At 45.1% G+C, this 22,668-nt stretch overlaps 1 protein-coding gene across 1 annotated transcript in view; it reads left to right on the plus strand.

Annotated features, from left to right (window-relative positions):
• The window catches only part of POLR2E (RNA polymerase II, I and III subunit E), a 503,098-nt gene that overhangs the window by 126,851 nt on the left and 353,579 nt on the right, over positions 1–22,668 (plus strand). Inside the window, exon 2 of the mRNA XM_044054811.1 lies at positions 18,794–18,985. Coding sequence (XP_043910746.1) covers positions 18,794–18,985 — 192 coding nt within the window. The remainder of the gene's footprint in view (positions 1–18,793; positions 18,986–22,668) is intronic.

The raw sequence follows: 22,668 nt of genomic DNA on the forward strand, positions 1-22,668 counted from the left end.
TATAAATCAAATCCCAAAGTGTGTGTGAGCTACTTGGGCAGGGACACAAAGCACTGGTTGGACAGAGTGTTGGGAGGACTTGGTTTGGGACCCTGGCTGAGGACTCAACTCTATAGCTGTGCCAGTGGGGAGTCTTGGTGGGGATCTGGAGAGAAAAGGAAGAAACCTAGCCTCAGACTGATTATGGCCTCAGTGCTCTTAAGGGAAATTGTACTTTACTGTGTGTGTACTTGTCATCCTCTGTTGTGTATGTCCCTCACTGTTACCAGTGGTGAGGACTGAGGCTCCTTGATTACTGGGCCAGTGCAGGGGCGTCACACAGAGTTTCAGCCTGAAGCCATGATATTGTTGGTTGCACAACAGGAGACATTGTGCGCTGTAGCACCTGTTTGCACTGTATTGCTTGATGGAAGAGAACACATTTGCCTGTGTGCTCAGCAACCAGTTTATGTACTGGTCATTTCCAGAAGCTTTGCTTATGCCCACAGACAGCAGTGGGTTAGTAGTCTGGTAATGCGTGTGTGTGATTTGCACTGCTGTTAGAACAACCCCTGAGGCGAGGGGAATGAGGTGAGGGGAATGAGGATGTGGCTAGTAGCTTGGCAGTGATCCGACCACAAGCAAATCACCCTAGACATCCACATCCCAGCTCCACCCCCCATTAGGGAAACCACTGTAAAAAAAATTTCTCCAAAGCCAACTTCACGCTTCTTAAGACAGAAGTGGCAAACTTCACGACACCCATGCTGACAGACAGTAGAGGTATGACTGCTGAATCCTATGCAGTTGCACTTTATAAGCACTTAAGAGTGCATGGATCGTGCAATCCCTAACAGAACCAAGAAGCTGTCCTCCCAAAAAAAAAGGAAGCCAATCTGGTGGTCCCCTGCTATAAACAAACTCTAAAACAGAAGAAAGAAACTGTTGCAAAAAAAAAAAAAAAAAAAGTAAAATCCCATGATTGGAGGAACTCTGTGGTCAGCGTCCGTAAGAAGCTGAGATCCCTCATAAAATCCTTCAAAGCTAGTTACGAAAACAAAATTGTCACCGATTCTAAAGACAACCACAAAGCATTCTATAGCTATGTCAAGAATCTCAATGGCAACACTCTGATCTGCTCTGAGTTGCATCACAATGGCACTAAATATACAGAGCCAACTGATATTACCAACATCCTGGCAGGTTCAGTGCTAACTTTACCCCTCTCTCATCTCCTAAAGGGTTCATCTCTATACCGGAAGAATGCAAAGTACCTGTAATCACGGATGCACAGGTAAAAAAAAAAAAAAAAACACACTCCAAAGCCAAGAACACAGCATCCATGGGACCTGGCATCATCCCAGGCTGCGTTCTACATGAACTACAGAACGAACTGGCACCCCACATAAGTATCATGTTCAGTCATAGCCTCACCTCAGGCTTTGTGCTCACTGAATGGCGCACAGCAATGGTTATCCCACTCCACATTGGGGGAGCCACCACGGACCCTGGGAACTACCGCCCCATTAGCCTGACGAGCCTGATCTGCAAAGCTATGGAGCGTATCATCATGGAACTTATAAACAATGACATTGGTAATCTCCAAACTCTGGACCCTACCCAGTTTGGGTTTGTAAAAGGCAGATTATGTCTCCTAAACCTGATGGACTTCGGTCACCAAAGCTGTAGTTGAGGGTAAGGTGGTACACACAGCCTATCTAGATCTTGCTAAGGCTTTTGACACCATCCCCCACTCGAATTATAGACAAACTCACTAAACTAGGTATAAATCCCCATGTCAGAAGATGGGTTGCCAGCTGGCTCACTGACCGAACCCACACTGAAAGTAGCAGACTCTAAATCCAACTTCAGACCAGTGACAAGTGGAGTTACCACAGGGTTCAGTCCTAGGTCCTCTCTTGTTGGCCTGTACTTCAGAGAAGTAGATACCAAACACAGAAGGTCTTTGGCTAACAAAGTTCGCAGATAACTGCAAAACTAGGAGCCATAATCAAATCTCCAAACGATGTGGACATCCTACAAAAGGACCTCACTGAGACAGATGCCTGGTGTCAAAGCCATGGCCTCAAGCTCAATGCGAAAAAGTGCATTGTCATCCCTTTTGGTAAAAACTCTGTACCCATGAACTACCACATAGGCGGTAGTCTACTTAACACCGAAAGTGTGACTAGGGGAACACAGGTGGACAGTAGTCTCTCTCCTTTGATAATCACATCGCCACAGTAGTCAGGAAATCCTTCTACGTCGCACACCTTATCACAAAAAGGTTTCTCATCCAGGAAAAAAAAGGTCATTGTTCCCCTCCACTCATCACTCATTAGACACAGAGTACAACGCCCCTTTTGGTATGTACCTCACAAGACCTCTACAAAAACTGGAAAGGCCACAGAAATACCTCACAAGGAGGATTACCGGCATCAAACAGATGCCCTATGTAGACAGTCTCAAAAATCTCCAGCTTTACTCGGTCGCATATCCCCTACTCAGAGGTGATCTCTGCCTAACATACAAAGCTATGTCAAACCTAGAGCTGTTGGACATGCTCCACGTAAAGAAATCCCAATCCCTCCGAGCTACACGCTCTAGGGACCTAAACCTTGTCATCACAATAAACATAACATGCTGGAGGGATAGAGTCCTGTCTCAGAGACTTCCCATACTCTGCAACAAACTACCTATCTATATCAAACAAAGCTACTCATTGGCACTCTTCAAGAAAAATCTTTGATTTGGATGGGAGATAGGAAATTCACCCTGGGGATCACTTTTGTGGCTCTGCTTGACCAGGGGCACAGGAAAATAATTTTCTTGGGTGGCAAAAGCCAGGGTACCGTTTGGCTAGGCTTATATAGGCCCTAGGGGCCAATAGCTTAGTACCTACCTATGAAGGGCTACGATTATTAGCTGCCATTTACATTTAAGATCTTTAAGTAGCCTTCTGTAACATTTCTGCAGTCACCCTTGTGAAATGGAAGGTGAGCTAATGGAATGTAGGACTGTGAGCTCCACTGATGGAGGCTTTTGGGAGAAATGCCCACTTGTGCATTCTTGACCAACTGAAGAGGTTGGGTATAAACCCTTATGTCTTCCATTGGCTAGCCAGCTGGCTCAGACAGGAGCCAGGAACTTGGAATTGGGGAGTCGACCTCTCCAAAGAGGCTGGTCTCTAGCTGAATCCGCCGGGAATCGGCCCACAGGACTGCTCCTTTTTGGCATTTACTTCTCTGACTCTGAAGTCAAGGTCAGTTTCATGAGCCTCTGGCTTACCAAATTTGCAGGCTATTGCAAAATTAGGAACAGGGATAGAACTGCCCCACAACACTAATTTTCTCCAAAAAAGGCTGACACAAATAACTAAATGCTAAGAAATGCGTAATAGTATCCTTTGGCAAGTCCTCCATCCTTTATTACCTATCCTATTGACAGTGCACCCTTAAGAGTCGACCCAGTAGTCAGGGCCTTGGGGACACTCGCACAGGATTTCTACACTACTGTAGACAAATGATAGTCAAAGGCTTGACTGCTGTGTTGTGCAACATAAATAATAGTATGACATCTAGGTCCAAGGGAGGTCATTGTTCCATTGTATTCACCATTCGTCAGACTAGTCCATTGAATGAAGTGCCCCCTTTAGTATTTACCTAATCGGGTACATTGAACAATGGAAACCTCTGCAGAGATTTCTCACTAAAAGAATACGGGGTATAAGTAACTAACATGTCCTTTGCAGACTGCCTCAAAGCCCTGTCTCTATGCTGCCTCCTACAGGCTGTTGAGGGAATATTTATGCCTGGTATACAGTGCATTGTCAGTCTACCCCGATGGGCCTGCTGCATTTCAGCAAAACAAACCCCACCAAAATTACCCATTCTGAAGTCTGGCCTGTGGTATAAATGGGGCTTTATGGAGAGACGGGTAGGTATCTCAGACTGTGCCTCTTTGGAATAGGATCCCCATCGATGTGAAGCGAGCGTTCTCCCTAACCCAATTCAAGTACAACTTAGACAATTGGATGGGGAACAGGGTGTTTATACCTGGTCTAGTACTGGTATCCCTAATGGATATAGGCAACCTGTAAATGGTTCATCTCACACCCTGCTTACACTTATCAAGGGTACCAGAACTTTATAATAATTTGGGATTCATGGCTAGACTTAAGACCCTTGTGGTAGTTATACCTATGAACTTGTATGTTACTAAACACTTTGCTTGCCACCATGTTAGCAGGAGTGTGTGTGGTTGGTTGTTTGCTTCAAAAAAGTTTGTGAGGTCCTTGTTGACTTCCAAGAAGGTTCCTGTGCCTCTGGTTATCCATTGCTCCATTGCACACACTAAAATCCAAAGAGGATAGTCATTTTACACCTCACACTTTTTCAGTAACTTTAATGTATGATGTGTAATCCAATCTCACCTTTATTTTTACATATGGGTTTGGAGCCGATCCTCTGCTCAGATTCTGCCGATTTACTAGCTCGAAGACTTCTGGTTGGCTCGTGGATAAGCCGGTATCCCATAGTGTACTAGTACAAACCCCAGAACTCATTTCCGCGTAGACTAGTTCGGTCGTGCTTCTCTTGGCTCTGGCCAAGTGTCATTCTTTTGTATTCAAATATAGTATGAGTTAATATTGTGTTAGGGTTGCTGTTATCCTAGGCAGTTGCGTTGTTTGCCCCTTTTGGTGCAATCTTAGTTTAAACTTGTTAGTCTGGTATCCTGACTGCCAGGTTAGAGTTCTTTGTAGGCGTAATTGCACCTTATTTTTTTTTTTTCTATATCAGGTAGAGTGTTAGTTTTTGGCGGTTTTCCGCTGGTAGTTAACAGAGGCTCCTGTTGTTTCTGACTGTTATTGGGTCTCCATTTGGCAGTCAGCTTAGTTTCTTCAGAGATTGTATTTTTGGTGGGGATCCAATTGTTAATTACTTAAGATGGGAGTTTCCTTCCCTAGTACTCTAGCTATTATTCTTAAATTTTTACTAAATAGTCATTACAGCTTCTGTGTGCGTGAGTTTTTCCTTTTTCTGGTCTGTTTAAATTAGAAGACCTAGCTTTCTGTTCCACCAGGCTTGGCCCGTTTAAGTTAGAGGACCTAGTCCTCATGGTACTTCCTTCTGTAGGGCTAGGCCCGTTTTAGTAGACGACCTAGTCCCTCTCCCCTTCTTCCTTTCCTGGGTGTTGCGTGTGTGTGGAATGTCTAAAGAGTAAGGAGCACAAACCTTTGGGTTTTAAAAAGTGCATGAAATGCTCCCAAAAGATGTCTTTAACAGATGGCCACAGTAGCTGTCTACTGTTTGGGGGCCATCCACTTCCAGGAATCGTGATTGTTCTACCATGCTTTCTCTCCTAGGGTGTTACAGAAGAGAATGAACAAACTTGTACTCAAGGGTCTACTAAAACCATCCTTTGAGGAAGTTCTATCCAGTTCTTCAGCTTCCTCCAAGTCTGGCAAATCTAAGTCTTCAAAAAGGCCTTCTCCGGCACCGGCTGGTATCTCGAAGCCACCTCCAAAATCTGCCTCCGACTCCACAGGCTTCGGAGCCGAAGGAGAGCACCATTATGGTGACAGTCGGTTCCAGGTGTTTTGGAGCCGACCTCTGAACTGATTGAATCAACAGTTGAATCTGCTAATCAGAGCCAGTCTGTCGATTTCTCTACCGGTTTCCATGTTACTGAAGTCTCCAGTGCCCCCTAGGTCAAGATCCCGTACTATGTCTTCCAGGTGCCTTTCAGAAGAGGATGTGGAGAGGGTAGTGTTGAGACTCTTGAAGTCGTCTGCTTTACCAAAATTATTGTTTGCTCTGATCCAGTCTGCTCTGGAGCCACTCTATCCAGCTTTGCCCTTGTCTGCTATTCCTCCTCTGAGCCATGTTGGCCCTTCGGATCTGGAGTGCTAGGTGCCACCGGAGGAACTATCGGTTCCAGCTCCCTTTGTCACTGCTTTGGAGTGGGGTTCGGCTCTGACACGCTCTGTGCCATCCGTAATGTCCAGGGGCCGAATTTCTCCTGTCGACACCGATGGGGAGGTTTGGAATCTATCTTCTGTTTCGAGCCTTCCTCACGATGCGTCGGCCAGGGTGAGCTTGGACCCTGCATCCACTTCGGATCTGCTCTGGCTCAGTCAACCTTTGTTTCTTCAGAGCAGGGGAGGTCTTCGGAGCCGGGGAGGTCTGCGTTTTTGAGATGAGCATGCTGTCTCATTCTTCAGCTCTTACCAGTGGTACCAGCACTCTCTCCCTGAGAGCAGCCACTTCGGTCTCAGCCTTTACTCTCTCCAGAGACAGCTGGTGGCCCCCACTCTTCCGAGGCCTCCCTGGGATGTCCTTTCGAGGAGCCTCACCGGAAGAGGTTATGCAAGAGAAAGCATATGCAAGAGGAAGCATGTTGACTCCCAGGATGAGTCTTTGACATCGGACACTGACCTCGAGGAGTTGGAAGGGTCCCTCAAGTCGTCCTCTGTCTCCTTCGTGGACATCCTGGAGATCCTTAAGCCGAGGTGCGACTGGCCCACTGTCAACCCTTCTGATGAGTCTGTGTACCTGAAGGCTTTTGGGTCTCAACCTTCTGCCTCTTGGGTGTCTCCACCTTTTGACGAACTGATGGATCTAGTTTAGTCGAAACGTCCAGTCTAGGATACTACTTGAGGAGCAGTCTTTGAAGAGTCTAGTAGTGGAACTTATTAGCCAAGTAAAATTATAGAGGTTTATATTTAGGGAGTTTGTTGGGGATTGAATAGCTAATGTTGACATCACCCAGAATTATGGTGGTCTTGCATATGTTGGTGGGGAACCAGGAGAGAATATCCTCTAGAACTGGGATACTATCTCTAAGAGTACTGTAAAGGGAGGCTATACATATGTTTTGTGTCTTTATCTGAAGAAGAGAGAGAATTAGTTCAGCATTAGAGATCTGGGGAACAGGTTGAGTGTAAGGAGTAACTGAGAGGGAGGAAGAGTAGAGAAGAGCCACTCCCCCACCTTTTTTATGGGTTATGTCTCAAGATGGTACAGTTAGTGCAATGCTAATAGATGTGGCAGTTCTGCACTGTAACCTTGGCCAAAGAAAATATTTGTAACTTGGGTATAACCTATTGAAATGAAAATCCATTATACTGAATACAATAATATAGCTGTTGGTGTGGTAAGATTATTCTTGAATCCTTGGCTTGCCTAAAATTATTATCTTCATTTTTAAGCACATGAAGCATTCACAGTAGATGCAAAACTGAGTGCAGAAGTAATGCAATCCACCCCCCTAAGAGTAATGAAAGGTACTTTAATATGTAACCTGTAATTCTGAAATAAATGGCAAGTGCACAAGAAATGCAGAAGACATTGGAAGAGAACTCTATTATAAACAATGCAGTGTAGCTGTTTTAGTTAACTTTATGAAAGACTCCTATAAATCCTTGGCATCCAAGTCTTGAAACAACACCCTAACGGAACCTTTTTCAGAAGTGTAGCTTATAAGATTTTCAGAATATTTCCATGTAAAAACCACAAAAAACACAGGGTTTCAAAACCACAAAGTTCTCCAGTTCATGTTCACTTATAAAACCCATCACAGATGAAAGGTACAGTTCCTCGAATTGCAGGACCTCCACTTCCCTGATATGTTACACTGTATCTTGCATGTTTATTCAGATAGTTACCTTTTGAATGTTTTAAATCGGGTCACAAATCTGTTTTTAAGCAACATAGTTGATGAACACAGACAAATCAAAATCTGCAAAACTCTGATAGTCATAAAGACAATTTTTTTGAAACAGCACAATTACAGCTATTATAAGCACATAAAATCTAGGATGGTAAAGCAGCTGTACGCAACCATATAAGCCACCAAGGAAATCTGCAACTCCAGTACTGTACCAGTGGGACATAATGCAGACCATCAAAGGACATTTCTAAAAAAAAAAAAAAAAAAATTCCACTTGCATTAAGCACTGTTCATGAAAGAGCAAACCAAATGTTCAATCTTTGGAGTTTAACTGTCCTAAAAGTGTCATACTTATTGGCATCTTACATCACCATTGGCTTGAAATGCTACCTGAATGTTAAAGAATGTGGTTTCAAAGCAAGTCTTAATCAGGGAGCAGCAATACATGCAAAGAAACTAAGAGCCTTAAAAGCCCACCCCCAACGTTCTTCATTGAGGAGTAAAGATGAAGAGGTACAGGTTTCCCTACTTTAAATAACTATACAGCAAGATTGTCTAATGAGTTATACTGTGCATCTTATGGCCTAACCATGGCAAGGTACTCATTACAATGGTGGTCATAGGCACTTTTGCATACATTTACTCAACCTTAAAAGTAAAAATACAGACTTATCTGAAATAAAGAGACTAAAATGATTATAAAATTTGAAATCAATTTCTGGCCATACTCCAGTCCCCAGGAGACCTAATAAGTTTGTCTGCCCCTCGTGGTAAAGAGTTTTTGTCTAAGGGCGTTCCTGTACATGCCATGGTGGTGGTGGCCACAAAGGAGGAGCTGGCGGAGATTTCTTCCTCTCTTTATCCGCCGAACAAGGATTCTCGACAGATGGACAGATTTGGGAAGCGTATCTGTAGTTCAGCGGCATTTACCCTTCCATCGTTGAGCACACTCACTCACTTCACGAGATTGCAGAGGGATCTCCTCAAGGAGTTTGGAGTTTCTATACAAGGTGTATGTACTGAGGGAGTCCCTGACAAGATTTCTGCTCAGTTGTCCACCTTAAATTCTATAGTTAACTCCTCCATGTGGCTTATAGCCTATGCCACTGATGGAGCGAGTAGAGCAGCGGGTTCATGAGTTGCCCTGAGGTGTCACTCCTGGATGCGCTTATGTAATTTTGTGGAACTGTTCAAGTCCACTTTCACCAATGCCTCATTTGATGGTTCCTCATTGTTTGGTTCTAAGGTGAAGGATGCACTCACTCGGTGTGAGCAAGAAGGAAAGACTCTTTCTACCATTGGAGTACGTTTTACTGTTCCTCTTGACCAAAAGTCAAAGGGGTGGTAAAATATGGTTCAAAATGTCCCAGAGGGTCTTTCCGGACACGCAGGGTGAAATCTCCTTCAGAGGCAGAGGAGGAAATGGGAGACGTTGCTCTAGAGGCAGGGGCAGTCCACAATACCAGCAAGGCCGTTATTCCTTTTCGGGGACTACCTTATCAGTGCTCCTGATGTGGGGCCCGACTGTGTTTCTCTGGGGCCGGTCGGGGGGTCGCATTTCTTTGTATCCAGAAGCCTGGCTAAATATCACTCAAGACAAGTGGGTACAAAGAGTTGTTACCAGAGGCTATATCATACCCTTTTTCCCTTCCACTGTTTGTTCCCAAGAAGATCCCAGATGTACCACCCAATCATAAGGCTCAGGCAACTGTGGAGATCAACAAGTTACTCTTAAGAGTCATCCCAGTCCGTCTCAGCAGACCAGATTGGTTCCGGAACTTACTCCAGGTTCTTTTTAGTACCAAAATGAACCGGAGATTGGAGGCCAATATTGGACCTCAGCAGAATAAACAAATCCGTGAAGGACAAGTTTCGGATGGTAACACTGCAGTTGATTCTCCCATTGTTAGGGAAAAACTATTGGATGTGCTCTCTAGATCTCAGACTCCTACTACCATATAAAAATGGACAAGGCATCCAGGAGCCATCTGTGCTTCCGGCTGGGAGCCAGTCACTCAGTTTTGTGCTCTGCCCTTTGGTCTCACCACAGCCCCCAAATGCATGGCAGTAGTGACAGCTCACCTGAGACGTCGGGGATTCCAGGCGTTTCCATATTTGGACGACTGACTCCTGACTGCCCGCACCAGGCATCTACCCCTCCAAACAGGGATGCCACTATTCAACTTTGTGCTCAGTTAGGGATCTCCAAAAACTGGGAAAAATCTACATTATTGCCTTTTCAATCTGATTTTTTTTTTTTTTTTTTTTTTTTTTTGTAGGTGCAGAGGTAGACACGGTGAACATGACAGCTCGTCTCCCCGCCGAAAGGGCACAAAACTTAATCTCTCAAATCCAATGTTTTCTCCCGTTGCAGAAGGTCCAAGCGAAGTGGGTTCTTCAGCTCCTTGACTCTATGGCTTCCACCATTCTATTAGTACCATTAGCCAAGTTGCACATGAGAATTCTCCAGTGGCTTCTGTCTTCCCAATGATCCTTCCAATATCTCCCGCTGAGTCATCCTGTCCTGCTGACAGAATCGTGCAAGAAGGACCTTCTTTGGTGGATAGCTCCTAACCAGTTATCACGGGCGCCCCCTTTGTTCCTACCCTGTTGCCACGGATGCCTCCCATATCGGGTGGGGGAGGGCATTATCTCGGCAGGACTGTCCAAGGCACATGGCAAGAACATGAGGCTCACCCTGCATATCAATGTTCTGGAGATGAGGGCAGTGCTCCTGTCGTTGCAAGCACTTCAAGACCTTCTTCCTGTAGGGCCTGTTGCGATACAATCAGACAGCATGTCGGTAGTTTGGTATGTCAACAAACAGGGCGGTACCAGATCTTATCCAATCTGTCGAAAGGCCATGTGAGTTTGGGAATGGGCGATTTTCTTCCCAGTGCTTTCTGGTTGCAACACACATTCCAGGGACGACCAACGTGATAGCTGGGCAATTCTACTGCCTCACGAGTGGTCTCTGAAAGGGGAAACAGCGGAACAGATTTTCCGAAAAGGGGACAGCCTTGCTGCGACCTTTTTGCCAGTCCAGTCAATGCCAAATGCAGCAGCTGTTTTTCCTTCATTCCCCCTCTGGAGAAGACCCCCAGAGACGCTCTGGCTCATGATTGGCCCATGGGACTTCTGTATGCCTTTCCTCTATTTCCTCTCCTTTCCAAAGTGATTCAGAAAGCCAGTCGGTTGGGAGGCAAGTTGATCCTCATTGCTCCTTACTGGCCTCATCAGACCTGGTTCCCTTTCCTTGAGCCTCTTCCGGACGATCCTTTGATCCTGGACCCAGCTCCAGATCTGTTGACTCGCATGTCAGGTTCGCTACATCCGTCAATCTACACCCTCAAATTGACTGGAGTGGCTACTCCAGTTCCATCCCTTGTCAGGCTTCATGATGGGTCATCCTCAGTATCACATATTATTCTTATGTCCTCCTATAAACCTTCAACTAGGAGGCTCTATGGCAGTAAATGGAAAAGATTTTCTGTTTGGGCACAGAAAATGAATGTAGATCCCTACACTGCTTCTATCCCTGTGATTTTGGAATTTCTCTCCAAGCTGTTTCAGCAAGGATCTGCAGAGTCCAATTGGCGGCAATTTCTCATTTTCACTTAGGGTTTCTGGATACCATTTTAATGTCTCATAAGCTATGCAAGACCTTTTTGAAAGGAGCCACTCTATTGAGACCACCACTGCAAGAACCTGTGGCTTCTTGGGATTTAAATTTTGTGTTGTCCAAATTGACTTCTTCCCCGTTTGAACCTTCCCAATCATCTTCATTGAAATTTTTGTCTTGGAAGACTTTGTTTTTGGTAGCCATCACGTCAGCTAGACTGGTATCTGCGCTACAAACCTTGTCTGCTAAGCCACCTTATTTGATCTTTCACAAAGGCAGGGTGTGACTGCGTACTATTCCCTCCTTTGTCCCCAAAGTTTGTTCCCCTGCTACCTTAAATCAATCCATAGAACTCCTAGGTTTCTTCCCTAATCACTGTAATGTAGCTGAATACTGTTTACATCAGCTGGACGTTCATAGACAACTACATTTTTATTTACAGCGGACCAAGGATTTTAGGAAATCAGATAAACTATAATTTCCTTTTCGGAATCCAGATTGGGCTTACCAGATGTCCTTCAAGAATGCAACTGCAGTCATAACATATGGGTTGTCCTGCCTCAGGCAGCCCTCTGTCGGCCGGATTCCAAAGTCTGGGTCAGACGTCGGCTGATGTCGCATTTCTCTCCGTCAGAGCGGCTGGAGTATATAGGCATCAGCCGACGCCATCTTCTTCAGTCTTTCTTGCCGCGCGGTGCCCGAAGCAGAAGCAGTTCGCAAGTGCCGGTCGGTCAGCTCCTGTATTCTTCGAAACCGAAGTCATCGAAAAAGCTAAGTACCCCGTTGGGGACCTTTTCTTGCCTCAGCCGATGTCAGAAATTACTGAAAAAGTAAATAATTGTTTGTCTTGTGGTAAACAAATACCTCAAGGATTTCCACTCTTACTGCCTCCCTTGCCTTGGCCCAGACCACGACGTGTCGGCCTGTGTCGCCTGTGCTCGCTTCAATAAGCGCACTCAGGCGCCGGGCGGAGTTCGCAGAAGACTTCGGCGACAAATTTGATTATACAATGCCGTCGGAACAACCGACAACGCAGACTCCTAAGAAATGAAAAGACCGGGACCCACATCCTCGGCCTGCGTCTTCCACCGACACCACGACAAAACTAACCGCGAGTGCCCCGGTTCCCTCTGAGCCGGTGATTCCACCGCTCCGAACTGAAGACACCGCATTACCGACACCTCCGATACTGGAGGCCACTCCGCCAGTTACTGATTTTCCTCCGGATACCAAAACCGAGGAAATGCCAGAGACCATTGCTGTTGATAAGGTCACTCCTGCACGTGGAGCGGCTAGGCCTCCCATGTCCATGTCTATCAAGGCCTACACACGTGCTAAGGCAGCCAGCAAGTGCAAGCATCTTACTGCTAAAACCTTACCTCTGCCTACTCCTGAAACTCAAATCATGTCTATGGCAGCAGATTTAATTTCCCTGATCAGAGGTTCCCAGGCCCATCCTAAGAGAAGATCCCAGCCTCCTCCTGACAAGAGGCCCAGGGTTGAACCCTCTGACCCTCTTCCTTCAGATGAAGATTCTGAGGACTCTGTTCGCTCCGAAAGCCAGGAAGAGCCCTTCCAGACCTATGAGGATTCATATGCAGAGGACTCCATTCCCTCCGCCTCCCCTCCTGAGGATATTTCTTCTGGGGAAGTTCTGCATTCCATGAGGGAGCATTTCAAGTGGCAAGGCCAGGAATATTCAGATTCCAGAAAGCGCCTTCGAACCTTCCTTAAAAAGCCCCAGCACAGACCCTTGGCTATACCTCCTGTGCTTGATGTTTTGGATGATTTGTACTCTGACTCCAGTGTCACCCCTGATACTCTTCCTCCTGCTCCTGCCAAGCCTGACAGATACTATAGGGTCCCAGAAACCCATTCTCATTTCTTTAAGGCCCATGCTGTTGATTTAGAAACAATTTCCCAGGGGCCTAAAGGGGTTTCAGCTACCACCTCCAAAAACCCTTTGCCTTCTAACAGGGAAGCAAGGTCCTTAGAGAGATGGGGGAAGAAGGTTTACACCTCCACTACTTTATGTATGAGAGCTCTCAATTGTCTCTTTCATATGTTTCAATATCAGGATTTCCTGTTAGATGATTTACAGAAAACATTGGCCTCTCCTGAACCCTTAGATAGGAAGTCTTTGCAGGAGACTGTGCATAATGCTCAACAGGTTAGCAATCACTTTCTACAGTGTGGATATGATGCATTGGAGGCTTCATGTAGGGCAGCTATGACAGGGGCGGTCATTCGTAGACATGCATGGTTAAAAGAACAACCCTTACCAGATCATGTTAAGGCTAAACTTCTTGACGCACCCTTGGAAAAGAACAAGCTTTTTGGTGCTAATGCAAAAGATGTGTTAAAGTCCATTAAAGCCAAGTCAGTTCAGACAGTAAAAGATTTCCTCCAGGTTCAGCCGCCCAGATTCAGCAGGAACCGGCCTTCTAAAAACTGGTCCTTTCCTAATCCTGAAAGATCTCAAAGGGGCAAAAACAGGCATGGCTGAGGAAGAGGACAATACAGAGGATCCTACAGGGGACGACAATGGCAACCAACAAACCAAAGAAGTGACACAGGGGTTTCTCCTGCCCCGCAGGGACAAACTCAATGACTTTCCTCTAGTTCCGCTAACCAAGGAGCAAACAGAAGCTCCTTTGGGTGGAAAGTTATCTCTGTTTTCAAAAAATTGGCACAAAGTGACAAAAAGACAAATGGATTTTGGACATTATAGACCACGGTTACAGGTTCCACTTTCATACCTTGTCAAGAAAACAAGGCATGCCAAACCTTCCACAAAATCAGAGGGCAGAGGCTATCGAGCAAATTTCTCTGCACAGATCAAAGCAATAGAAAAAGTTCCACAACAAGAACAAGGTCAGGGGTTTTATTCAAGACTGTTCCTTGTTCCAAGAAAAAGTCAATGGAGACCAATACTGGACTTGTCCGCTTTAAACACTTTTCTCATAGTACCAAAGTTCAAAATGCTGACTCTACAGCAACTCCTTCCCATGCTGGGCAAGGGGTCTTGGCTGATTACTCTGGACCTCAAGGAGGCATACCTGCATGTCCCTATCAGACACAGCTGCAGAAGATACCTCAGATTTCTTGCAAGGCCAGAGCATTATCAATTCTCAGCAATGCCATTTGGCTTATCTACTGCGCCCAGAGTATTCACGAAATGCCTGGCATCAGTAATTGCACATTGCAGGCTCCAGGGGATTCAAATCTACCCGTACCTGGACGATTGCCTCATACAAGCGGACAACAAACTAACCTTGACAAAAAACTTGAATTTTGTCATACACTTGCTACAGGCTCTGGGATGCACAGTCAACTTTCAAAAGTCAAGACTTAAGCCATCCCAGCAAATAACCTTCTTAGGAGCCAAACTAGACACAGCCTCTCAAATGGCTTACCTGACAGAAGACAGGCAAAAGAAGTTAACCCATTACTTCAACAGTTTAGCAAAGCTCACCCAGATGACTGCAAGGAGTTTCCTACAGGCCCTGGGTTACATGGCATCCTGCATTCTCCTGGTTCCACTAGCAAGACTATACATGAGAAAGCTTTAGTGGTACTTAAAAAGCTTATGGTCTCAACACAGCAACAACCTAGAAGCAACTATCCCACTCATTCCATGTCTTCAAAAGGAATTTCTATGGTGGGCCACAGCAAGCCAGTCAAACATAGGTATGTCGTTCAAAAAACCTCAGATAACACAGACCAGGACCACAGACACCTCAGACCTTGGATGGGGGGCGCACATGGAGGGCAGATGTATTCAAGGACAATGGTCTCCAAAGGAAACACATCTGCATATCAATCAAAAAGAAATGCTAGCAGTAATGCATGCCATCGAGGCCTTTGGGCAACAACTTCAACAAGGCCACCTATTAATATGGACAGACAACACCACAGTGATGTGGTACATAAACAAGCAGGGGGGCACTCATTCTTACCCCCTTTGCAGACAGACAATGAATCTTTGGGAAAAATCACTGGGTCTTAACATACAGTTACAATCCCAGTTTGTTCCAGGCAAAGACAATGTTCTGGCGGACAGTGTAAGCAGGAATTTCCTAGATCCCCACGAATGGAGGCTACATCCAGACATCTTCCTACGACTCACCTCGACATGGGGCAGGCCGGACGTAGACCTATTTGCCTCCCACCTCAATCATCACTTACAAAAGTTCTGCTCAAGGACATATCATCCACAAGCATGGAAAATAGATGCCCTCTCCTTCAACTGGAGCTCACTGATAATTTATGCATTTCCACCTCTGCCACTGATGACCACAGTGTTATTAAAGATCAAAGCAGACAAGCCGAAGGGGATCCTAATAGCTCCAGACTGGCCAAGACAACACTGGTACCCACTACTACGGAGCATATGTCACAACAAAACGTGGGCCCTTCCACAATGGCCCCAACTTTTGACTCAACACAACTTCAGGATAGTTCATCCCAACATCCAGACGCTACAGCTAACAGCTTGGGAAATCCCATAAATAACCTTGATTTACCTCTCTCCAAGGAAGTTCAGTGGATACTAACAGAAGCCCGCAGACCATCCACCAGAAAAGCTTACTCAGCCAAATGGAAGAGATTCAGCATTTGGAATACCAACAAGGGTCATGATGCATCATTTTTGAGCATTCCTCTCATCCTGGAATACTTGTCAGATATGCTACATAGAGGACTCTCATTCTCTTCCATAAAAATTCATGCTTCAGCTATCTCAGCTAGATGCAACACTGACCCACCTGTGTGTTCACATCCTTTAAGGCAATTTCTTAGAGGAATCAAGAATATAAAGCCCCCAAGAAAGGCACCAGTACCAGCTTGGGACCTCAATTTTGTCCTAGAAAAATTGACTTTACCTCCCTTCGAGCCAGCAGCTTCTGTGGATTTACAATTTATTTCCTGGAAGACAGCTTTCCTGTTGGCCATTACCTCAGCAAGAAGGGTTTCGGAATTACAGGCCTTAATGGCAATACCACCGTTCATAACTTTTCACAGAGACAGGGTCTCCTTACGAACCAACCCTACCTTTCTGCCAAAAGTGGTATCTAGGGTTGCTTTAAATCAAGCAATTCACCTGCCTACTTTCTTTCCCAATCCTGAGAACAAAGGGGAAAGACTGTTGCATACCTTGGACATACACAGACAACTTCGCTACTACCTAGACAGAACCAAGACCAGTAGGAAGTCTGATCAGCTTTTTGTAGCTTACGCCCCTGCAGTACAAGGAAAAGCAATTTCTAAACAGACAATTTCAAAATGGATTGGACATTGCATCAGATTCTGTTATTCCTTCCATGGAAAGAGTGTGCCAGCCAATGTCAGACCACACTCCACCAGAGCTACAGCCACCTCTACAGCCTTTTTAAGAGGGGTGCCTACAAAAGACATTCTAGAAGCTGCTACATGGAGCTCCGTGCATACATTTTACAAGCACTACAACCTCCCTTTATATTCCAGATCCAGAGCAGGCTTTGCTTCAGCAGTCCTGCAGGGATTGATAGCTATACCATCCCTTTCTTAGAGCATACCACCTCCCCCAGCTAAGCTTTGGTATTCAACCCATATGTTATGACTGCAGTTGCATTCTTGAAGGACATAGTACAGTTTTGTACCTACCATAAATGTAGATGTCCGATAGATATGCAACTGTAGTCTGGTTTTCCCTCCCTCCCTCCTTCCCCTCTATGCCTTGGGTCCACTCCTCTCCCTGTTATCCTTAGCTGGGGATATCTGTTATGGTGTATCTGTTTATTGCTTATTTGTTGTCTGGAAACCTATTTTTGTCTTCCAATTTGATTACAGCCTTCCTTGGAGGGCACCTGGCATCTGGGGCAAGAAACACTGAAGAAGATGGCGTCGGCTGATGCTTATATACTCCAGCCGCTCTGACGTCGGAGAGAAATGCGACGACAGCCGACGTCGGACCCAGACTTTGGAATCCGGCTGACCGAGGGCTGCCTCAGGCAGGACAACCCATATGTTATGACTGCAGTTGCATATCTATCGGACATCTACATTTATGGTAGGTACAAAACTGTACTTTTTAAAGTCACGCTATCTAACTGGATTTCCAGTTGCATAGCCTTTATCTACAGTTTGGAGGGCAGACCTTTACCCTGAATTATCAAGGCTCATTCTGCCAGGTCGCTGTCTACCTCTGCAGCCTTTCAAGCCAGGGTCCCACTTGATAATATTTGTGCAGCAGCTACGTGGGCTACCCCTCACACTTTTATTACACATTACAAATTGGATTTAGCTTCCAGGGGAAGAGCGTCCTTTGACACCACGGTGCTTAGGAGTATTTTCCAGTGAGCCACCCTAGAATAAGGCGCTAGGGACGCTGTCCCATATGTAAAAATGAAGGTGAGATTGGGACTGCACAACATAAAGAAATTATGTACTCACCATAACGTTCCATGTTGGTATTCCATCTCGCCCTTCATTTTTACCAACCCACCCTCCTGCCCCCATCCTGGAAGATCTGGAGATAATAATAATTTGGTTATCTTTTGGTTGGAGACCCTTTTAGTATTGGTTTGTCTGCTATGGTTATTTATTCTAGTGAGCAGCAAACAAGATCTGGGGTTTGTACTGGTGCACTATGGGATACCTGCTTAGCCATGAGCCAACTAGAAGTCTTAGAGCTTGTAAACTGGCTGACTCTGAGCAGAGGATTGGCTCCGAACCCATATGTAAAAATGAAGGGTGAGATGGACTAACAACATGGAATGTTACGGTGAAGTACATAACTTCTTCTTTTTTTACTTCCACTGTTGCATCTCCCATTGGCGCTAAACTTGATTTTGCATTGCACATCACCATATTACTCCTTGACCAAGTTTTTTTTGATTAAAACTGCCCCTGGAGCAGACCACCTTGCATGACTGACTAAAGTTAACAGCTACATTATAGCTTTTGTTGACAGCATGTACATTTGTGGAGAATCTACTTCCCAACATTGTACTACTGCCATATTCTCTTCCTACAATACATGGTACATAGAACTTGGACGACTACCATTGCACATAGTTTGTGTTGGTCACCAGTAGGGCTACTACGTCAGTAAGTGAGGCCCTATCCAGCACTGCTCATCTTTAAGAAAGCTGAATACTTTATACTATATGTGTGTGTGTATGTATGTATGTATGTATGTGTGTATATATATATATATATATATATATATATATATATATATATATATATATATATAAATTTTCCACTGGTACAGTCTGCAACTGTACAACAGCCAGCCATAGGCTGAGCATCATGTAAATAAGTGCATGTACATTGTAAGGGGAAAATGACTTGTGCACTCTTGGCAGTGCAGTGGAGAGCTATGGGGCATGGCAAAAGTTGCATTTAAAAATAAATAAATAAATAAATCCTAACTCGCACAGAATTTTTTTTTTTCCAGCTGCATTTGATTCATTGTTTTCCGGGGTGAAGTAAATGGGTAGTTACTCTTGTGTAATGAATTTGTCTCCATCTTTTTAGCTGTGCCATGATCGTGGTTATTTGGTGACTCAGGATGAATTGGATCAAACTTTGGACGAGTTCAAAAGTCAGTTTGGTGACAGACCAAGTGAAGGGAGACCGCGACGATCTGACCTCACAGTTTTGGTGGCTCATAATGATGACCCAACAGATCAGATGTTTGTCTTTTTTCCAGGTAATATTTATCCACAGGTGGGCTAAAAGAAATGGGGGAGAAATCTTGATTTATTTGTAATTGTATGAATTACTAAAGTCCATCGTGGATACTCTTAGATTTGCATCTCCATATAGTCTTGTGCAGGGCCTATTTATGCATTGCTTTTAATATCTTCTTTACATTAGAATGTTGTGTAATGTGCCGTGAGAGCCATTTTAGCTCATCCACCTCTCAACATGGCCTTATACAGTTGCATATACTGGTGGTTAGGGCTAGAGTCCCATTTTTTCCCCCATTGTCATTTGACGTCTTCTAGCTGAAGGACAACATACTGTGATATTGCTGTTTGTGGTAGAAGGCCAGCTATGAGTGGGAAAATATTTCTGCTTTCTTTGCCAGACAGCTGTAAGTATATAGTGTAGTTATTGCAGAGGACTGAAGCTCTGAAATGTTAATAAGCTACTTTCTGTGCCCTGGGTACATGGTTTGATTCCTTCCACCTTTTGCTTAGTGTATGGTTAATAAAGCAAGTCATTTAACCAGACAATGCTCCTGGGCTACTCTTGAAAAGGGACAATTGTGTGCTTACATAATTAAAAAAACAAAACAAAAAAAAGAAAAACCCACTGGAGATCCTCTCATGGGGAAGGATGCGACTGACTCGCTGATGTTGGCTTGCGTATTTCAGGTGGGAGAGGAATGCCTGGGCTCACTGTAACAGCAGCATGAAGATCCTTGTGAAATCCACACTGCAAGTTGTATACTGCCTAGTCAGGGGGGTTGCTCATGCACTTCCTGATTGCAGAGGTTGTACGACTTGCAAGGCTGCCCCAGGTTTGTAGGAGGTTGGGGGCACTCCCTAGCAGCAGTGTGAAGCTTCTGGTCAGATTGATCCCAGAGGAGGCTGAGACAGGTCCAGTGAATCCTGTGAATGAAAGCAAAGAAATGTGTCAGCTCACCAAGAGAACAGATGATAAACAAGGTAAATGAGTAATGATGAAATCACTGTTCAGCCGCGGAGATAGGAGAAGCTTCCAAGTTACATTTCTGGCAACAAAAGCATTTAATAAATGGATTTAAAATCACAAATTCACAAAATGTCTGTTGGAAAACAAGCGCTTTCGGCAAACTGCCTTCAGATCCATAAACAGCCTTCAGAGACAGGAGACAGGAGAAAAGGGTAGAAGCCTCAGGAGAAACATCATTTCCTGAGGCTTCTACCCTTAAGTAAGGGTTTTAAAGGGACCTTACCATTAAGTCTAGGCTGCTTGTCTGCTTCCAGGTCTGCTATCCAACTCTGTTCGATTTTTGATTTCCCCACCTCTGTTGCTAAAATCCACTTTTTCTAAAACGGGAAATTAAGATTTGGTGAGTGGGATGTGTATGCACATGACATGCTAAAGCATTTGTTTTAACATCCAGTCTGATGTCACTATAGTGCCACAAAATTCTCTCTTTAAATATTCTGTTTGTCTTCCCTACGTAGAATGCTGTGCAACTGTCACATCTAGCTACATAAATCAAGTCCCTTGTGTTGCAGTCCACATATTTTAGTGCCATATTCCCATTCACTTACGGGATGTAAATGGTCAGATTCTAACATCTTGAGTTGTCTGACAAAGCAACCTCTCTAGATTGGGTTTGTTCTTTAAACATTAGTTGATAATTCAAGATTTATTTTTATTTCGTTAGTCATTAGAATTTTCCAGTTCTTTACTGCTTGACATACCAAAGAAATGTCATTGCTATATGTCAATGTACATCTGATGCCAGATGTTCGTGTTACACTGCTGCAGTCATTACACTTGAGTTATCCTGCAGTCAGGCGGTCCCGCAGTCGGCCAGAGTTCCAAAGTCTTGGTCCGGCGTCGGTTGCTGTTGCTTCTTTCCTGATGTCAGTGCGCCAGGGGTATACAAGATGCATCCGACGCCATTTTCTTCAGTCTTTCTTGCCGCACGGTGCCCGAAGCAGAAGCGGTTTACAAGTGCTGGTCGGCAGACTCCTGAGATTGTCTAAGTCTAATTTCAGATCCAGAGTCTTCAATAAAGCTAAGTACCCCGTTGGGGAAACTTTTTCTTGCCTCAGACCGATGACAGAAAAAGTTAATAATTGTATTTCTTGTGTGAAGCAAATACCTCATAAAGACTTCCACTCTTACTGTATTCCATGCCTAGACCCTGATCACGACGTCACTAGTTGTCAGTTTTGTGCTAGATTTAACAAACGCACTATAAAACAACATTTTGATTTTGCTTTGCGATACTTTGGCCGAAGGTTCAATTATACAATGCCATCGGAACAACAGACTACCGCAATTCATAAAAAAACGCAAAGACAAGGATAAAGACAGGCATCCGAGGTCCAAAACCGACGAAGCCTCTTCTAGGCCAGTCGCCGGTTCTCAGTGAGGCGCTTTCGCAGCCCCTGACACCCGCTACCTTAGAGACACAGGCCGCCTCAGACTCCCACGTGGAGACAGCTAGGCCTCTGGAAACTCAAGGTATTGGGCCTACAGAAACTAATCCCTCAGATGGGTCCGGAGCTGCTGAGCAGGCATTGGTTTCTGAGGGTGTTTTCAGACCTTCACAACTTACCAGTAAAGCAACAGCCAAGACAAAAACACCATTAAAGACAAAGAAGCAAGTACAGCATTCTCCTGGACAGTCCTCCATGCCTAAGAAACAGATGCTCAAAATGGCCGAAGACCTCATTACTCTAATCAGGGGTTCCCATACCCCTCCTGAGAAAAGGCCTAGGCAGTATACAGACTGATTCCTCTGATTCCTCTTCAGACCAGCGATACTCTCTACCCCCCTATGAGGACTCTGATGCTGAAGAATCTATCCCTTCAGCCTCTCCTCCTGAGGATTACTCTTGGGGAAACTTTACATACCATGAGGGAGCATTTCCATTGGGAAAGTCAGGATTATTCAGAATCCAAGAAAAGGCTCGGGGACTTCCTTTTATTGCCTCAGCACAGGCCCCTTGCTATTCCGCTTGTGTTAGATATTGTGGATGATGTGTTCTCTGAATCCAGCTTATCTCCTGAATGTCCTTCAAGGATGCATCTGCAGTCATAACATATGGGTTGTCCTGCCTCAGGCAGCCCTTCGGTCGGCCTGATTCCAAAGTCTGGGTCTGGCCTCGGCTGATGTCGCACTTCACCCAACGTCATAGCTCCTGGGGTATAAAGGCATCATCCGACGCCATTTTCCCCAGTCTTTCTTGCCGTGCGGTGCCCGAAGCAGAAGCTGTTCGCAAGTGCCGGTCGGTCAGATCCAGAGATTTCAACTACCGAAGACTTCTAAAAAAAGCTAAGTACCCCGTTGGGGACTCTTTCTTGCCTCAGCCGATGTCAGACAAAGTATATAATTGTTTAACTTGTGGGAAACAAATACCTCATAAGGATTTCCACTCTTACTGCCTTCCTTGCTTAGGCCCAGACCACGACGTATCAGCTTGTTTAGCCTGTGCTTCCTTCAACCGACGGACACTTAGACGTCGGTCGGAGTTTGCAGAAGAGATTTTTGGCTCCACTTTTGCATATAAAATGCCGTCAGACTCCGACTACACATTTAGCTAAAAAACGCCAGGAAAAAGGACCGACACTCGCGGCCCGTGGTTTCGGCTGAAACCACGGTTAGGCCTACTGCGAGTGTCTCTGTTTCGGCTGAAACAGAGACCTCTGTTCTCCCTTCGGCCGAAAGCATGCCTCCG

This window comes from Protopterus annectens, chromosome 13.part0 (assembly GCF_019279795.1).
Source record: "Protopterus annectens isolate FY-2018-M chromosome 13.part0, PAN1.0, whole genome shotgun sequence".
In the NCBI taxonomy this organism is placed as follows: Eukaryota; Metazoa; Chordata; order Ceratodontiformes; family Protopteridae; genus Protopterus; species Protopterus annectens.